Source organism: Phragmites australis, chromosome 6 (genome assembly GCF_958298935.1).
Source record: "Phragmites australis chromosome 6, lpPhrAust1.1, whole genome shotgun sequence".
In the NCBI taxonomy this organism is placed as follows: domain Eukaryota; kingdom Viridiplantae; phylum Streptophyta; class Magnoliopsida; order Poales; family Poaceae; genus Phragmites; species Phragmites australis.
This window is the reverse complement of record NC_084926.1, coordinates 349789-368315: the sequence shown is the minus strand read 5'-3', so window position 1 is coordinate 368315 and position 18527 is coordinate 349789. Positions and strand designations below refer to the sequence as shown.

The window sequence follows — 18527 nt, the reverse complement described above, 5'->3', positions numbered from 1 at the left end:
CGGCGGAGGACGCGCGATTAGAGCGTTTGGCCAAGGAGAACGGCTTTGGCAGTCTCGCGTTAAACATCTTGCTTTCAACAGGATTCCAAAACGAAATCAAGAGTTTGCTACATTATAGACAGTATTCCTTACTTTCTATGTGGCCAAACAATCAACCTGCAGCATGCCTCATGTTTTAATCATACTGCAACAGACGTGTCTGAAACAACACTGGTGCATTCGTATTTTCTCTTAGCCTTGCTATTAGTTCTAATTTGAACAGTACACTTTTTCCCCCCCCGGAATGCTGGATTCGGTGCTGTCGTGATAATAAAACATATATGAAAAATATTTACATAAAAGAGCACATCCAAATCCAGGCACAATCTTGAGTCAGTCCTCAACAAAACATCTCTCGCAGATGAGAACCAAGGACGGCCTTGCATCGCCATTGCAAGTCCCTTGTGAACTATTATATCTTGAAGTGCTTGTATCCATAATCAGAGCTCGTCATGCCCTCTTCCCAGTCGCCCATTTTTTTGCCGCCAAAAACCACCTGTTTGATACCCAAGTGTCTGCAGGTGCATTCAAAGCCAAATTGAAATCAAGAGTGAATAATGTGATTTTTAAAAAAATCTAAACAATAACATAAATCATTTTAGCATGCATGTATCCAACTTTGAAGAGATGTTGTCAGGTGATGTACCACAGACTGTAAAGTCAAGCATTAGACATGCTTGCATGGAACCAGAAACCTGGTATAGCACTAATAGCCCTGATAAGTGGTCACCTATCTCACTACTATAGTACTATACCATATCCCAGGATTATAAAGCTAGCACTGGAGGAAGACACAGTAAACAAGGGTCTAAAATGGCTAGTTTAGATCCAGGGTTAAAATGTATATACTTGCCTAGAGGGATTAAAGAGCTCTTTGATTCTTTTTCTAGGTTAGTCTTCACAATTTGGGTTTAGATACATATAATTTAAGGAGTTTCAGGCGCAAATTGGTCTTTGATGATCACATGATCAGTAACAAAGCCACTTCCAAACTAAGACTGTTACGGTATTTTCATGATCAGTGAAAGATGCCTTACTCTGAGCTCAACTGTGTTAGGCAGTTCAGCAATACATCCAGTGCAAGATAATCTGAGGTTCCAAGGTCCACCCTGAAAGAAAACAAGTGAATTTCATAATCTGCACACATCATACTACAAGTGTCTAAACTGTTGAATGTTTCCAATTCTCACCAAACCCTGGCCCAATTATCTTGGAACTCGACATCACTGATATCATGGAAAGATGAAGGCATTACAGCAGAAGCCTCGTCAGAATCATATGAAGGGTCATATTCCAACATTGAATTGGCCAGCTGAAAATGAAATTGATGCGGTGTCTTACAAAGAGTTGAGGAACCAAGTAGCTAACAAAGAACATCAAAAGATGCATTTAAATGAACCTAACCTGCAAATTTGAAGAATTATATGCTCCTAGCCTTCCCATAACATACCAAGCTTGAATTACCTGTGGAGAACAGTTCATGTCAAGACAGCGTGTCTGTTTTCTGAATGATGAGAATCCAATGAAACTATGCAATGTCACTTTACCCCGCCAAGCAGATCAACGTCTCGATCTGTTGGTTCTCCAAAGAGTTCAAACCAAATGAATGAATTTAACGGGTTGAAGCTGCAATGATATAAAAGAATAAATGGTAATCAGGGTTACATACCACAAACTCATTTGAACTCGAACAACCATACATATGCAAATAAGAAATGGTGTAACAACAATGATCATATCTACTGCCAGTGAAATGCCATGAACTTATTATGAAAAATGAAGAAACATATTCATGCACAAAAGTTTCAGCATGAAAACAGAAGTTGGCTTGGTATGTATGTTCAATCCACGCAGGCTATCAGGTTTAGCTATTCCAGTTGGAATTGAAACTATCATGCTTGCTCAAGAAAATACTAGAAGACTCCATCTCTTATCCATTGGTGTAGTAAATACAAAATACAAGTGTGGTTGGTTTGTGGGCTAGAGATCTTACTCTCGGAAGCTGACTTTAAAAGCAACAATGGACCCTGTTTTTGATTTATTGAACTGTGCCCTGCCTTTCTTGCGCACCCTTTCTTGGATCTGCCAATTGTGTACATGAGGCTAGGTATAAGTATTGTCTGTTAGGCTAACGAATTTTGAGTAATAGAGCAAACAGGGGAGTGCGAAAAGGGTAAGGCGACCTCCTCAAGTGAACGCACTCACCCTTTGCTTCATGAGCTCTGGGTTGCCGATGCTATCGCCAAGAACGGCGCGGAGCTCCTCGTCATCCCTGCAGGCATTCTCCAGAACCCTGCATTACCAAACCACAACGTTGAATAGCATTAGCCCACATTCTCCACAAGTTAAACAGAGGATAGATTCATTTGGACAGGAAGCAAGGGGAAAGACCAAATGGAAACAAGCAAGAAAAACCAAAGTGAGACATCCGGCAAGTAGAGATAGGAAAAGGAGGCACAAGTTGCGTACTTGGCCCAGCCAGGGTAGGTGTGCTCCCGGTCGTACTCGCGGCGGCGGCGCTCCTCCCGCACCTTCAGCAGGCGGCGCTCCCTCGCCGTCGTCCCGGAAGCCGCCGCCGCGTTCTCCCCGGCCCCACGCCTCCCCACGGCGGCTGCGGCTGTGCACAAGTGGAGGTGAGGAGGAGGTGGGAAGGGGGAGAGGAATAGGGTTGTAGCAGGCGGGAGTAGCTGCGACATTGTCATTTGCCTTGCCGCTCCTAGAGGAAGCATCAGATGATCAGAGTGTGAGACCCCCGACAGAGAGAGACCGACGCCTTGCTTATCTTGTTCTGCACTTGCTATTTACCTGGGCCTTGTGGAAATGTTTTTTCCTACTAGACTAGACCTGGCTAGTCTTGGTCTTGGGCCAGCCCAGTAGCCCAGTAGTCAAGGATTAGATCTTGTAACACAATAACTTTTTTATTTTTATTTTTAAATTAAAAATTGCAAATCTAAAAAATATTTGCAATTTTTTATTCAAAAAATGTATTAAAAATTTCAGCCTCTCTCAACATTCAACAAAGTAGTACAATCATGAAGGAACCGCCAACACTACTACAACTACTACGACAACAACAATAACAAGAAAATATGACAGAAGAAATGGAATTGGCTATAGCTACAAATTCTACGAAACAGAAGCAATTGCATATCCCCCAGTCTCAACTGCAGTATTCGTTGATTTCAGCCTTGCTTGGTGCATCAGTCTGTACACACTTTTTGTGACAAGGCCTCTCTCAATAGCTCGAACCCACAGGATACTGAGGGTTTCCTTGTCATCTGCGTAAGAGCTACACAGGCAGTTGTAGATCTGAGCCGTTACGTACAAGTGCTTCTTCGCCATGCCATCCAAGGTATCCGACGCGGCAACTGCCTTTCCTCCGCTCAGATATGCATATGCAAGCGTGGCGTATACAAGACTGTCACCTACTAAACCTTTGCCTTGCATTTGGTTAAACACCTTTTGCGCCTGCTCAACCAACCCTTTTCTGCAAAGCCTTCGAATTAGAGACCTATATACTGCTTTATCTGCAGGAAAACCTCTCTTCATAAGTTCATCGGGAATGAGTAGCACTGCATCTGCATTATTCTTCTTGCACAAACCATCCACAAGCCACGAGAATACGCTATAATTGGGTGAAAATCCTGCGCACAGAAAAAGTAAGCGCATCATCACAAGATACTATTGCTACGAACAAATAATCAGTAAATTGCAGAACAAGTTAGTAGAAATCGCCACTTTTGATTGTAACATAATGGTCTTGGTGCCATTTAAACTACTGAATGTGAATATATGTTATCCGGTAACTGAAACCATAGATAAGATACATCTGAGGTACCTGCATCCACCATCTGAAACAAGGCTTCCTTGGCTTCATCCAGCTCCTTGGCCTTGCAGAATCCATGGATGAGAGCCTTGTAAGTGAACTGATTCAGCTGCAGCCCAGATTCCACCATCTTCCTCTTCACCTTGCAAGCTGAGGTCATGTCCCCTCTCTTGCAGTACGCATTGATCAGCGTGTTGCATGTTACGTGATCAGCCTGCAACTTCCTCTCATCCATCTCGTTAAGCAATCGATTGACCTCCTTCAGGTTGCCATCCTCACAGAGCTTCCTCAGAATGGCATTGTAAGTCGCGACACCCGGGAGCATCCCCCTCGCCTCCATCTCCCCTCGCAGTTTGAGCGCCTTTTCAATATTGCCCGCCCGGCAGTACCCATCAATCAGCGTGGTGTACGTCACGAGGTCTGGCGCCACCCCTGCCGCCACCATTTCTGTAAGAAGCTGAGCCGCCTCCTTCACCCTGCCGTCCTTGCACAACCCATGGATCAAGGAGTTCCATGTCACAGTGTCCGCCTGTATCCCCTCCTTGTCCATCCGTTCCCGCACACACATTGCCTCGTACCGCATCCCCTTCCTGCAGTAGAGCGCAATGATGGTGTTAAAGGAGAACCGATCCAAGGGCACGCCTTTCGCGTCCATCCTGGTCATGAGCGCCTCCGCGCGCTCGGCGTCCCCGGCCTTCAAGCACACGTGCAGCATAGCGTTGTAGACGTGCGTGTTCATGGCGACCCCGGCCCGCGCCATTTCGTCGAACACCCTGCGCGCGGTGGCCGTCATCCGGGACCTAGCGAGTGCGGTGAGGAGCGCGGTGCAGGCGTGGGCGTCGGGGGCGAGGCCGCGCGCGCGCATGTGTTCGAACACCCGGACGGCGTCGTGGGGACGTGAGGAGTGGGAGAGGGCGAGGAGGAGCCAGCTCGGGACGTGTGGATCATCAGCGAGGAGGGAAGGGAGGAGGAGCGGGGAGGAGAGCGGGTGGCGGAGGGAGAGGTCACGGAGGAGGGCGCGGGCGGCGGGGTGGTGGCGCGGGTGCGGGGCGAGGAGGCGGATGAGCTCGAGGGAGGCGTCGAGCGGGAGCGGCGGCGGCAGCGCGCGGAAGAAGGCGAGCGCCGAGGAAGGGAGCGGGGAGAGGCGGTGCAGGACGACGGTGAGAAGGGACGGGTCAGCGGCGAGGAGTGGGTGGTGGAGGTGCGGCCGGAAGGTGGATTTGATGACGGCGGCGCAAAGCGCGCGGGGGAGGTCGACGGCGGCGGGAGATGGCGGCATCTCGGACTGTTGGGTGACGACTCTGGATTCTTCCCCTCCCGATGCCGTCAGATCCGGGGATTGAACGGTCCAGATTGCTACATCGATATAATATGGCAATAGTAGATGGAATTAGCCTATGGAGGTCAAACTCGCACAACAACAAACAGTTTACATCACCCAATTGTTAGGGTAAACATCAATCAATCGAGAGGATAGTCGGACGACGTTAGCTGTTATGGGAGAGATTAGATCAATCATTTTCGTAATTTGTATATCCTTCTATTAAATAAACAATATAACATGGCATCCGGGTCCCACTCAGTCCAACCCAAAAAGAAGAAGAAAAAAATCAATGCACAAGATCCCCAGGAGAGGATATTCCACTAGACATTCATACTCCTATGTGATGAGATAGTATTCCAGTAACTAGTCAACTCATGTCAGGCGGCTAGGGTTGCAGATGCAATAGCCACACGCTCTGATGATGCATGCATGCATGCATGTCTAGTCATTTGAAGCGCCGTCTGTCACAGGAAGCCGGTACTCCTCAGGTTTCAGAGCCACCGCGAAATCCGGCAGCGCCGGCACCGCCTCATGGATGCTGTAACACATGCATCACGAATAATTAGCAACTGCTCGATCATGCAATTACACAGGTGCTTTTTTGTTCAAGTAACTAGTACTCAACACTCTGCAATTGCTTCTGAGCACATTCATGGACTCAGCTTGTAATGACATTCACGACTTCCAGCAAAAGGAGACAATGGGATGTTAATTAGGATCACTAGCACCTGTCGTTGCTGTAGAGGTCCTTGTTGATGCGTACTTTGCAGGATGTGTCCTTCTGGATCTTCTCATGAAGATACTTCATCGATCCACAGACAGGTGGGCTTCTGCGAACCATAAAAAAAAATTCAGAATGCAGCAACAAAGCCAGGGGGCGCAAAAAATGCCTCTCGCTAATTCTGCAACAACCCTGACTCCTTATATATCCTCAAATTTCTGCTGGGAAATAGTAGATATATATATGAACTAAATTTCAGTAGAACGAGGATGGATTATGGATATATTGCCTTGAAACAGGAGGTGTTGCATGGAAGGCTTCAGACACATCTTTGCTCTCCCTGAGGAACTCCTCTGCGGATTGCAATGCTGCGACCGCCATCCTATGGTATTTCTCCGTGTTGCCTTCGTCAAGGATAAGCCCATGATAGTAGTATGCTGCAGCCTGTAGGATTTTAGTTCAGCTATTAAACCTATCTTCATTTCCTTCTGATTACACATATTGGAAACAATATTTTTAGTGTGCTAAATGCAGATTTTGTTGAGATACAACAAAATTTATATAAAGTATAATATTTAAGAAATATGAAAAGGTTGTTATACCTTTGCTTCAATGTACTTCCACTTCACAAAGAGCCTGTGCTTCTTACCCCAGCTATCAATTAGAGGTAGATCCGCCATACTTTCATGTGCCTGCGAATAAATTTAAAATGATTCTGAAGATAGATGAAATATACTATAAAAATGGACTAATCCTTAATTTCTCAAACTAACATTTGAGGCATCACACTAGAAGGCAGATGTTGCTACTTGCTACTGACGCACTAGCAGAAAGCCTGAAACCATTTGTCACTTGGTTGGTTCTAAAGCTAGTTGGTTTCAGAGTTTTAGGTGAACATGAGAAATCTTCGTTAACTAATTGGTATCAAGTAATATCCAGGAGTGAAACAGTCCTATATTAAAACCACGCTACAATCGGAGGTTGAACATAGTGTAAAGAACTGTCAATATAACTGCCATGCATTTCTTGTTACTGTCAGTACCAGTATACAGAATTGACAAGTGCAAACATCACTAACATGTTCCAATTGCCAAGCAAATCCTTATAACTGTCAATATTAGGATAGAGAACTGAGTCAATTGACAAATTCAAACATCCTAACAATTCTGATATGTTCAGAACACAGCAAAGCAATTATAACATAGCAATCAGTAGTACCTGCTGCCAGCACTTGACCATCTCACATGCTAACCTCCTTTTCACTGCGAGGGTAGCCTTTGGGCTATCAATTGCCAACCCAAGTTGAACATCAATTGCCTGGCAACACGACATTTGTTAGGATGCATTTTCAGACGTCAAACAGGTAAAAAAAAGGCCACAATACTAACATGCACACAAGGTTACGCACAGCGTGAATAAATGGAACGACGAACTCAGAAGTGGACATCTGAACTGATATTCACATGAATCGTGTGACTTCGAGATATTGTCAAGAAAGATTAACCCAAAAGAAAAGGATAGCAAAGGGACAAAGACCATACTTGACCCAGAGCTTGCATGCAGATCGCTTTCAGGACTCCTTCAGCTAAGTCCACAGGAAGACCTTTCCTACACGAAATGGCAGTCAAGAACGATAACTCCTGCACTAACTACAAAATGGAATACTGCTCATCAAACCTTTTGCAAATGAGAAGGCAACTCCACCCACCTATTTTCTGGGGATATCCTAGGAAGACCATGTTGAATAGCACACTCCAAGTACCCAGATGCCTTGAGAAATAATTCAACAGAAGCTCGTTTGTTATCTGAAAAGTGGAATCAAAGAGACCAATTATTAAACTACAATAGACACGAATTAGAGTATCTGAGAATTATAAATGCACCTCCATAGCATATTAAAAAACAATGCAGATTTCTCATTGCTGAAACAGTGAGGAATTGATTTTATGTTCAAGACCTTCAGATACTTTAGCATGGTATCCCTCGAGTGATGTCTTTGGAAGAAGCAGGGAGTTTGCTTGAGATAAACGCAGCATAGCCATCATGTGCAGAATCGACAGCACCTCATACCAAGCACTGGGCAATGCCGTCTCCTAGCAACAGAAGCCAGCTTAATGAGTACCTCCATTGATGCAAAATGCAAGACATATACAGACAGATGCTTCCAGACCTCTGCATCATCCTCTTGGTTCATCCATGAAAACTGTATCTTATCTTCCAAGTCGCTCCCTGCAAAGAATTAAGCCAAAAAAAAAATTGATCTCATTAAGCCAAAATTAAGGGAACAATGATTGACACAGGTTTGTTTGACAATGATTAAGGGAACAATGATTGACACAGGTTTGTTTGACCTCATTCAGAGCTAGATGGAAGAGCAATGAATACAGAAGTTACCCTCTTTTACCAATCCTAGAAGAACTGGCAAGTACTCGTCCAAAGCCTGCAGAAGATCAGCTGATGTAGATCCTCCTGCAGGCGCCATATTCAGATAGTTAATTACTTGTCTCTGCTCTCGCACACTGGCATTAGTATCAAGCTACCACGCAAAGCATTGACGAACCATGCTGTGTGAAGGTGCGCTTCCTGGGCCTAGTCACCGATAGGGCCTCATGAGCAGCCATGACCACTATTCGGCTCCTCAACGCAGCCAAACGTTCGGTCAGTCTCCTCGGGAGGCCATCACCTAGCGGCTGAGACAGCTCCAAACTCTCAGGAACTCGCAGTCCAGGTATAAACACAGCCACCTCGCCTATGCTCCCAGGTCTTCTTCTGATCGCACCAGCATCATTTGGCTTGGAATTGAAGCACCCCATCTCCTGCAAGTTTGCAGCTTTCTCTGTGAGGTTACTTGGAAAGAAATGGCATATAGACCAACATGGAGTGGTGGACTCAGAACATGAATAATTGGTCGGCTGAAAAATTGATCAGACATAGAAACTGGAGAAGGTAATACGTGTACATGCATTTAGGTATTCAAGCATTGATTAGGTAATAAAAAAGAATAGTGTTCCTTTCAATAGAACAAAATAAAATATAAGGCTACCGGTGATTGAAATGGTAGCACTATCAAGGAATAACAATCTGGCATACCCACAGAGCATAACACATCAAATTAAATGTTTTTTTATTGCTCGAAAAACAAAAGGATCCGATCAAATACCAGACAAGAATGGAGAGGCGAGTTTTAGACCATCAACATAGGCAGCATAACACTAGCAAGAAATGAACACAGCAACTAATAACAAGGGTGGAAATTACTACATCAGAGAACACAAGGCGAGACCTCTTGCAAAGATCAGTGGTGCAAAGAAAACGGGGGAAAGGTAAAGGGAAAAGAAACTGAAGATCCCAATATGGTGCGGTGATTTAGTCAATTAAACGCCAACCAACAGGGGGAGCCAATTAAGTCATTCACGAGCATCACATCTACATCAAGCAACCAAATTGGCTGAAAGCTCACATGCCCTAGGAAGACATGTCAACAGTCTTGCAACTAGATTTGTCACTTTATTCTCCACTTTTTTCTATGAAATCATTCATGAAAACTTGCCACCTCTCCACCTTCCCGATACTAACCCGGAGGAACTTAACAACATGAACAGTAACTTGTTTGTATTAGTGCCTCACCAACGAAGAAACTGAATTTTTCACCTCTCCACTTCAGTTATAACAGTTTGGCTCTATACCACATCGTCGCTTCAGCAATCAATATAACCATTGTTTCACCTGTTACTCCACAAATTAAAAAAACTTAATATCTGGAAAAGATAAAATCTGGAAAATAGAAGTCGGTCGTTCTATGTGAAGTAAACTGGAAGTTAAAGCGGCTTGATACCCAAAATGAAAAAGGAAAAGAACCGGCAAGTTTATCGCCAATGACTCGTCAGTTTATATCAAAAGTAACATGAGAAACCGACTTGAACCGCTAATTTCAAAAGAAGATTAGAGTCCATTTACCAATCGTGGCATCTTTACCTCTATCCGTTCAAATTCCCACAGAGCAAGTTACACAACGGCAATCCCAACCACGAGAAGATCGGCATTAGAATCCCGAAATCACCATTCGGTCAGCATATTTAAAATTTAGAAGCAAGCAAACTACCTGCTGCACCACAGGAATTTGAATCGCAAACAAAGGGGTACTGAAAAATAGAGAGTAGTACCCTAACTATGAAAAGAACTAAATGATTTAGATTTGATCGGTTGGTGTTGGGGAACACACTAACCTAAGGATATTTAGACGATGCACTGAGCTGTTACTATAGCTATTATAGTATCATAACCACTACGTGATATGTAAAAAGTTAAAAAGCCTAAAATACCCCTTTATGTACATGATTGTAACCTAATATCTTATAGACAAACTGATAATTTTCTCTGTCCTTTCTCTCTATAAATAAGCTCTCAAAGAGCAAGAGAGAAGGACCCCAGAGGTTTTACCTATAACACTGGCTTCATTTCTCTCTCGTTCTCTCATCTCAGCTCACTGTTCAGCTCTAAGCTTGAGCCTCCTCTTATGAACAGGGCTCTCACTGTATCTGTTCGGGGCACATTTTCGTGCTCCAACAACACACCGTCCGTAGGGACTTCGACACAAGAAGCCATGAGAGGGGAGAAGTTGAGAGCATGCTAAGCAAGCACGATCAAAAAAAATCTAACACCCTTGCAATACTCGAGCTCAGAGTTGAATACTACGCAGCTCGGTGCTCCGGACTGCGCGTGTGGAGGGCAATGGTCGCGTGGTTTTGCACGAGCAAGCCCACCGCCCTTTGCGGCCTCGACAACGAGTATAGGGAGGCCGCAACAGCGCGGCTCCGCGCGTACGAGCGCGTCGTCTCCCGTCAGACCCTCCGCCGTGCGCAGTAGGCTCGAGGAGGCCCCTCGTTGGGCGTCCCCTAATGTCCTCCGTACGCTATGCGGAGTACAGCTTTAGTTGTGCGGCTTGTTGACCGGCAACACACAACCTGCAGACTGAGGAGGCTGACCATCGCCTCCTATATACGTGCGCGTATACCTTTGGACACTATACTCCATGCGAAAGTGAGTGTGCATGAACATTAGGAGCAATAAACAGACAAATAGAGTGATGCTAGTTGCTTCTCCCCAGATGAATGTAAATAGCTAGCGTGTTAGGGGGTAGGCCATGTCCACTCGGCGTGGGCTCCTGGTCCTGACACAAGCACTGTCTGCAGCAGGGCACGACGCCGCGTTTGTTGACTAAAAGTCCCTACATTCATACCATGACCCAGGGATATTTGTCCTCGAGGTGTAGGAAATAGTAACATATTTATTTGCTTACCATGCGCATACAGAGTGCCTATAGTTATGGTCTACGTTAGAGAGTGCATGTGGACGGTGCCGGAGGGTAGCACTTAACGTTTGTGGACCGCCTCCCTCAGCATCGTCGCCGACTCCGTCCGTGGCTACCGCTAAGGGGGTGGCGGACCGTCTCCCTCAGCATCACCGTTGGCTCCGTCCCCGGCTATCACCGTAGGGGGCTTCGAATGGCCCTGCCTCCGTTGAGCCTCGTCGCTGTTAACCGATAAGGGGGTCACGTACTGCCTCCCTCAGCATCGCCGTCGACTCCGTCCCCGGCTATCAGGGCTCCAAAGGGCTCTACCTCCGTTGAGCCTCGCTGATGCTAACCGATGAGGGGGTCGCGTAACCCCTCCCTCAGTATCGCCGCCGACTCAGTCCCCAGCTACCGTCGTGGGGGGCTCCGGACGGCCCTGCCTCCGTTGAGCCTTGCAGCGCCTCCCTCAGCCTCGCCGTCGACTCCGTCTCTAGCTACCGCCGCGGGGGGCTTCGGACAGCCTTGCTTCGTTCGGCCTCATAGCGGCTAACCGCTGAGGGGGTTGCGTACCACCTCCTTCAGCATGCCGCTGACTTCGTCTCCAGTTACCGTCGCAGGGGGGGCTCCGAACGGTCTTGCCTCCGTTGAGCCTCGTCGTGACTGACCACAACTGCAACTCCATCTGGCTACCCCTCCGTCACCCTCAGTAGGCAACACCGTCGGACTCCACCTCTGGAGTCACCGAGGGAGTCCCGTGGCTTGTCTCCATCAAACCCCGCCGCAGCTACGCTTCAGGTGACACGACTCCGTCAAGCTACACCATTGTTACCATTTGGCACATGACCTCAGCGAATCTCGCGGCACTCGCTCGTGAGCAAGGATGTCCACGCTGCAACAACAAAAGGCCACCCTGGATATCCAGACTTCGAGGGGGCTAGAGCTAATTCATGGTGCATCTGCTCGCCCCTCAGAACCTTGGAACCAGCGGATGAGAGGTACTGTTAGGGAAAAATATCCTAGTCTAGAGATATTTAGACAATGTACTATGGTATTACTATAGTTATCATAATATCATAACCACCACGTGATATGTAAAAGAGTAAAATACCCAAAATACTCCTCTATATATATGATTATACCATAATATTTTAAAGTCAAACGGACAATTTCTCGTACCTGTTCTTTCTATAAATAAGTCTTCAAATAACACCTGTGAAGGATCTAGAGGTTTTCACCGTAATACTAACTTTATTTGGAGCACGCTTTGGTGCTCCTATGGTTGGCCACGAAGATCGTTCGGCTCCACTCTGGTACGACTTATTCACACCCAAAAAAAAAAAACCGATTTGGGGGTTGTCCAGCAGTACACTAGTTAGGACCAAATCGGGTGGGATCAGCGAAACGCACAGAGGATTCGAAAGGGAACAGATTTGGAGTTGGAGGAGCGGGAGAGGTCGCTTACCTGTAGACGAAGGGAAGGAAGGTCTCCTCCTCCTCTCTCTCCTGTTTGGTTTGCGGGGAAGACAGGAACCGGCGCCCAAACGCGAAAAGGCTTCTGCCGTTTTGAAGGGCACGAAGACGGAGGAAGGAGACATCTGGCTGCCCAGTGGGTCTCCCTTTCTCTAATATCTTTAATTTCTCCAGAGAAAATAAATCTTTCCATAATTTTCGAGTTCATGCTACATTCGATTTATTTTTGGTTTTGTGCTTATGCTGCTATCCACTAGAATTTTTTTTGCAGTAATAATCAGACGAAAAAAACTTGACAAGAACTTGTGTCTAGCAAAGCAGGATCTTTTTCAAAAAAAATTCAGATTTTAAGCTCCAGGATCAAACAATGGTTGTGGACGTCAAGTCTTTTTTATCATTTTCTGAGTCCTTATTTCTACAGAGCCCAACCTTTGGCACAATAAGTTCTTTTTTTTTCCTTTGGAAAACAACATGCTAGAAAAATGCCTTATTTTTTTTAGTAATGCTAGAAAAGAAAATGCCTTTGAGAATCCTGCTCATGCTTTCTGAGGGAGGCAAAGGCGCACCACAGCCTATATAATATCCTAATTTTCTTGAGCAACTCGATAATGCTAGCATAGTTTCTGCAAATCTTGCAAGTCGTCATGATGCAACAATCACTGCGATAAGGTCTGCTTGATCATGTGGATAAGATGGATCAAATGATCCGTGCATCGTTGCTAACAAGTAAGAGTTGACGCAACCCTTGGAGACGCTTCAAGCTTAATTTGTTCTGACAGACCAGGTCTGCTAAGTTTATCTTCTGACTGGGTGCTAGCACACTCCAAAGTTATATATGTATTTTTAATAGCTTCCTTTGTAGCAAAACTAGAAGCAAGAAGAAACTTTTCAGGGAAAGATTGCCAAAATTAACCAATCAATCTGTGGAAAGAAAACCAAGAACGCAAAACATCCAATCAGGCAGCAACCAAGGTGTTATATATATATAAAAGAATGTATGCATCGATCGATCCTATGTTAAAGGTTGGGTGATATTGAAGACTAACTGGATTAATATATGTTATCTATTGAACGTGACTCGGTACTGTTTTAATTCATACACGATTCACCTGTGGGGTGTGTGTGTGTGTCTGCTTGGAATAGTCTAGTTCCATATCTTGTCATGCATTTGCAGAGGATAAGGTTAAATTGGATGTTGATGCTGCTGAATACGTCAACAACGATGTACTAAACTACATCCATCGCTTGCTTGCCTAACCAACCTCTGGACCACACCACAGGGTGGAGTTGGAGTTGGAGTTGGAGTTGGAATTGGAATTGGATAGAGAAGGCTAAACGCGCGAGAATGAAGAAACCTGCATGCGTGATGCATCTTTCTGGGCGTCATCTGAATTGTTCTTGAAGATGCCTCCTCAGCCAGCTTCTGGCTGTGGTTATGAACCACCTGTTTCTTTCAGCGTCTCTTGAGAATCACTTGAATCATGTGACAAAGTTGCAGTTGTCATTTGTCAAAGTAGGAACCACGTGTTGGCCCAGGAAATGAGAATTCTCGATTGGCCTGGAGATAAGTCGAGTGCGTGCGGTTTTGTATTTCTCCGGAAACGTTGGCCCAGAAGGGAGGAAGGAAGGAAGGGAAAAAATCTGCCTGGACAAACATCTGCTCGTCACTCGTCAGTGAAATAGCAACCGCTAGTGCTCCCATCGGTAGCCAACTTGCCAACAACCACCTCTCCTCGCTCCACTGATCACTGCCTCCTCTCCCTTGTGCTCGCGCCAAGCTGACCAAGCTGAGCCAACCATGCCACCGCACGCAACCAAGGAGATCCTAGCGCCCACGCCGGCTGCAGCCTTCCTCGACGACGCGCTCGCCGCGGCCCGTCCCTTCCTGCGCGGAGAGGAGGACCAGGTCGACCCGGCTCTGCCCGACCTCGCCGCCGTCCTGCGCGCCGCGGGCGCCGGCGAGTGCTGGCACAAGCACGGCACCTTCCTCGCCCACCTCCTCGAAGTCTACCGCATCTTGCGCCTCTGGCGCGCGCCCGACGCCGTCGCCCGCTGCGGCCTTTACCACTCCGCATACTCCAACTCCTACGTCAACCTCGCCATCTTCGACCCAGGGACAGCACGCGACCACGTCGCCGGCGTCGTCGGGGCCCCGGCAGAGCGCCTCGTCCACCTCTTCTGCATCGTCCCGCGCCAGCAGCTCATCCACGACGACCTGCTCTTCCACTACACCGACGACGACCTCCTCGCCGACCTCGAGCGCTCAGAGGCGTCGCTCCAGGACGCGCGCCGCGGGGTGTTCGACGACGCCGAGCCCTGGCGACGCAAGATCCAACAGCTACTCCCGGCCGCCGGCATCACTGTCAAGCACATCAGGTACCCACAAGTGCTTCATTATTATATTCCATTATTCCAGCAACAAGTTGTTGTGTTGCGCAAGCAACTAAGCATATGCTCCACCCACCATATGAAAATAACAGCGTGATGTTAACATTCGTTTTGATCTTTCATTTTGCAATAACCATCATGATTCATGAAGCTCACAAGGTCGTTCAAATATATCATGATGAGCTGACATACTGATACTTACATCTAATTGTACAGGGTTACCAATAACTCGACAATTGAAGAAAAAGTACCACATCCTCTTGTTATTGATCATTTAAAGTTTTATAGGACGTTCGATCTCTACTAAGTAAATACTAATACCAAAAGGATTTCTGCCTCAAACAAACAATAACTTAGACACCACCTTTAAGACTTACCAAGACAACTATCCCCCATCAACCATGCAGTAAAAGTTCATATCATGTAATGACACCACATACAAGAACACCTGATTTGCATTGCATAGAACACCTGATTTGCATGTTTATGCTGCAGGACAGGGGAGGATGTGGCACTGTCCAGGCGCGTAGCTGCAGCGTTCCTCCTCATGACCATGGCAGACTTCAGTGACCAGCTGTTCGACTGGCAGGACCGCCTCTTTGACAACACCAACGGCCGCCTTGAATTCCGTGGCAACACCTGGACCTCACTCTGGCCTGGCACTGGCAAGCCCGGCCTTTGGGTCACCTCCATCTCCCGCATGGGCGCCCTCCACACCCTCATTGTTCGCGAGGAGCAGATATACCTTACTCACCGAGCACATGCCACCGGCCAAGAAGGCGATGGCTCCACCAACCGTGACGAGGACATCGATCTGGTGATACCCCCGGTGTTCCACGGCTGCACCAAAGTGCTCAACGCTGACGACCAGAAGGTGGCGCGAGACCTCTACTGGGAGGCAATATGCGGTGGCGACGATGAGGCGACGGACTGGCACAAAGTGGAGCAGCTCCTGCAGCAGAGCATTGCCAAGAACCCATTTGTAGGAGAGCCTCGCCTAGTCCTTGCACAGGTATACCTCAACATGGAGAGGCATGGTGAGGCACAGAAGCAGGCAGAGGAAGGTCTGAAGCTGTTGCTGGAGTGGGGCAGCAGCTGGGACAAGAGAATGCCATGGGAGGGGTGGGTGTCCTGGGGCAGGGCAATGCTGATCAAGGCCAAGGAGAAGGATTGGCCTCATACCTCATTCGGCATCCTCAGCCTAGGGCTTGTCAAGTGAGGCCATGCAGATCAGGAGCAGCTTTCCCCTAATGGCAGCTCGTCTGTGTGTCCGGTTGCTGATGGAGAGAGAGATAGGCTGCAGCCGCTAGTGCCGATCCATCCCTTGCAATGCTGTCTTCTCAGCACCAATTGTTACTGTTTAGCACCAGTTGTATGAAATAATAAACCTACGACGGATCAACATGGAGAATTGTTAGAATTTAATGGACACGGGAGACAGAGTTTATCGTGGAAAAACTCTTTAATGTGAAGGGGAAAAATCACGGGAGATAATTTCAACTATTTGGTATATGGTTACCTGGTACAAGCGTGCCCATTTATAGGGTTGTGAAGGCGGCGAGGGACCTGTACTGGGAGGCCATCTGCAGCAGCAACAAGAGCGGCGATGCAAAGGGGTGGACGCGCTGCTGAGGGAGAGCATAGGGAAGAACCCGTTCGTGGGGGAGCCGCCGCTGGTGCTGGTGCTGGCGCAGGTGCTGCTCAATACGGGGATCGGAGGTACGAGGAAGCGGCGGAGAGCGGGTTGCGGCTGGTGCTGGAGTCGGGGAGCAGCTGGGACAAGCGCATGTCGTGGGAGGAGTGGGTGATGAGGGACAAGGCGAAGCAGAGGCAGTGGCCGCGCACGGCATGGGGTGTCATCAACCTCGGACTCGTCCAAGGCGTCGCCAACGGCGGCAACTGAACTGATGGATATGCTAGCTACTTGTACGTCTTCGATCTATGCAGCTTGCGATCGACTACGTGAAGCTAAGCTTGCTTGATTCAGTAGGCCGCCCGTGGAGATCTATGTATCTATCTGTCTATACATGCGTTTCACACAGCAGCAGCAGCAGCAGCAGCAGCAAGGAGGAGGAGGCCCCGACACTGGCATGGCCTCCCTAGGCTCGCCCATTCTTTCCCAAGCTTTCAGATGGCTCCCTCCATGAAACAGCACTGCAAAGTAGCAAGCTCCAAGAGGCTGCATTTTATTTATATATATCGCAAGTGATGGATGGATGGATGGATGGTTTCTACCTCTACAAGAAGATGCAAAGGACCCACTGTCTCAATAATTCATCGTTCATGCAAACCAAACCAACCCAAGCATGGTACGCAATAGTAATACAGTAGTACTGCTACTTGGTTTTGAAAGCAGTAAAGCATGCATGCATGCAGGAGTTACTGAATACTCCAGCCAAGATTGCATGCAATGCATTCGATCGATCAAATTCGATTTTGCAAGCGCAACCAACTCCAAGCATCATCGATTCATCACTGACCCCGTACTCCGACTCCCACGGCAGGTCAGCCTCCAGCGGTGGCGAAGGGTTGCACTTTTGTCCAAGAAATCGTTTCACAGCGGCAGTTGACAGCAGTGGCTTATCCGGGTCGTTGGTGCATTTCGAGATTCGTGCGCAATTTTGTTTGGGAAAAGTTTACAATTTCTTTTCTCTCTCTAGCACTAGGGTGGAAATGATGTCCGCGGTGGGGTTGTCCTGTTTGGCAGCGCATGATAGTGCGTAGATGGTGTTCGTTTTGTCCCATGGCCGGCGTGTTCAATCGAACAAATCGCGAACTATCTTGTTCCCGCACCTCTTCACTCATTTTTTCTTCCCACACCTGCAATCCAAAAAATCCCCCCACCAACCCCAGCCACCAAACTTCATACCGCTATAATAAATCGACGCACCTTCGCTGCTACCACCAATCCTCTGGAATTGGGGTCCAAAGCCGGTGGACCTCTGAGGCCCGCAAGAAAATCTACTCTCACTTCACCCTGTTCACAGTGCGGTCACCTGCCTGTCCTCAAGTTCTCGCTTTCAACTGACGTCCGGAGCCGGTAGACGGATAAGATACGTGTCGCCAGATTGGAGCCAACAGTTGAGGTGTACGCTTCCATTCTTCTGATTTTAGCTTATTTTCACATAGTTCTGATGTTAATTAGCTATACTATTCATCTTTGATAACTTGTTCTTCTACTCCCATTCTCATCCCTAAAAATTCACAATGGATGCTCGGAACACCTCGAACCCACATCGATGATGACCCTGAAGAATTAGATGCATGTTCTAGCACACTGCGATTTGTTCTTCTACTTTCATTCTCATCCCTGTAAATTCACAGTGGATGCCTTGAACACCTCGAACCCACATCGATGATGACCCCGAAGAATTAAATGTATAGCTCGTGCCTGATCTGCATGTTCATTCAAATTGTTAGTATACACACCTAATGCATGTTCCAGCACACTGCAATTACATAAGAA

General features: G+C 47.2%; 4 protein-coding genes across 10 annotated transcripts; 1 reads left to right on the top strand and 3 right to left on the bottom strand.

The window, feature by feature from the left end:
* Positions 1–93: 93 nt before the first annotated feature.
* On the bottom strand, positions 94–2833 carry LOC133920846 (uncharacterized). The gene is made up of 8 exons (XM_062365417.1): positions 2509–2833; positions 2245–2332; positions 2033–2121; positions 1587–1665; positions 1444–1503; positions 1230–1351; positions 1077–1148; positions 94–554 (listed from the first exon to the last, which is right to left on the bottom strand). The coding sequence occupies exons 1-8, from the start codon at positions 2766–2768 to the stop codon at positions 452–454; spliced, it is 873 nt and encodes a 290-aa protein (XP_062221401.1). The 5' UTR covers positions 2769–2833; the 3' UTR covers positions 94–451.
* Positions 2834–3041: 208 nt separating this feature from the next.
* Positions 3042–5316, bottom strand: LOC133920849 (pentatricopeptide repeat-containing protein At5g38730). Its single transcript, XM_062365422.1, has 2 exons — positions 3878–5316; positions 3042–3683 (listed from the first exon to the last, which is right to left on the bottom strand). Exons 1-2 carry the CDS (start codon positions 5142–5144, stop codon positions 3166–3168), a joined length of 1785 nt encoding a protein of 594 aa, XP_062221406.1. The 5' UTR covers positions 5145–5316; the 3' UTR covers positions 3042–3165.
* A 55-nt stretch (positions 5317–5371) lies between these two features.
* LOC133920850 (uncharacterized) lies at positions 5372–14155 on the bottom strand. 7 transcript variants are annotated; one of them, XM_062365426.1, is made up of 13 exons: positions 14029–14152; positions 9538–9636; positions 8471–8726; positions 8305–8379; positions 8081–8139; positions 7868–8003; positions 7619–7715; positions 7452–7518; positions 7129–7227; positions 6513–6602; positions 6200–6354; positions 5918–6019; positions 5372–5727 (listed from the first exon to the last, which is right to left on the bottom strand). In XM_062365426.1, the coding sequence occupies exons 3-13, from the start codon at positions 8721–8723 to the stop codon at positions 5631–5633; spliced, it is 1230 nt and encodes a 409-aa protein (XP_062221410.1). In that variant the 5' UTR covers positions 8724–8726; positions 9538–9636; positions 14029–14152; the 3' UTR covers positions 5372–5630. The 7 variants fall into 7 exon arrangements, with proteins under 7 accessions (XP_062221410.1, XP_062221409.1, XP_062221408.1 ...); XM_062365425.1 differs by lacking the exon at positions 14029–14152 and adding an exon at positions 12666–12777; XM_062365424.1 differs by lacking the exon at positions 9538–9636 and having other exon boundaries at positions 14029–14155.
* A 158-nt stretch (positions 14156–14313) lies between these two features.
* LOC133920852 (uncharacterized) lies at positions 14314–17282 on the top strand. Its single transcript, XM_062365430.1, has 2 exons — positions 14314–15049; positions 15557–17282. Exons 1-2 carry the CDS (start codon positions 14472–14474, stop codon positions 16278–16280), a joined length of 1302 nt encoding a protein of 433 aa, XP_062221414.1. The 5' UTR covers positions 14314–14471; the 3' UTR covers positions 16281–17282.
* Positions 17283–18527: the final 1245 nt, after the last annotated feature.

Coding starts and splice junctions, on each gene's coding strand:
- LOC133920849 (XM_062365422.1), bottom strand. CDS start 5,144: ATGCCGCCATCTCCCGCCGCCGTCGACCTCCCCCGCGCGCTTTGCGCC. Junction 3,684..3,877: donor GTTTCAGATGGTGGATGCAG/GTACCTCAGATG, acceptor TTCTGTGCGCAG/GATTTTCACCCAATTATAGC.
- LOC133920852 (XM_062365430.1), top strand. CDS start 14,472: ATGCCACCGCACGCAACCAAGGAGATCCTAGCGCCCACGCCGGCTGCA. Junction 15,050..15,556: donor ATCACTGTCAAGCACATCAG/GTACCCACAAGT, acceptor TTTATGCTGCAG/GACAGGGGAGGATGTGGCAC.
- LOC133920846 (XM_062365417.1), bottom strand. CDS start 2,768: ATGCTTCCTCTAGGAGCGGCAAGGCAAATGACAATGTCGCAGCTACTC. Junction 1,666..2,032: donor TTTAAAGTCAGCTTCCGAGA/GTAAGATCTCTA, acceptor ATATCATTGCAG/CTTCAACCCGTTAAATTCAT. Junction 555..1,076: donor CTAACACAGTTGAGCTCAGA/GTAAGGCATCTT, acceptor ATGCACCTGCAG/ACACTTGGGTATCAAACAGG.
- LOC133920850 (XM_062365423.1), bottom strand. CDS start 12,881: ATGAACTCGAAAATTATGGAAAGATTTATTTTCTCTGGAGAAATTAAA. Junction 8,004..8,080: donor ACCAAGAGGATGATGCAGAG/GTCTGGAAGCAT, acceptor TTCTGTTGCTAG/GAGACGGCATTGCCCAGTGC. Junction 6,603..7,128: donor TGGTCAAGTGCTGGCAGCAG/GTACTACTGATT, acceptor ATTTATTCGCAG/GCACATGAAAGTATGGCGGA.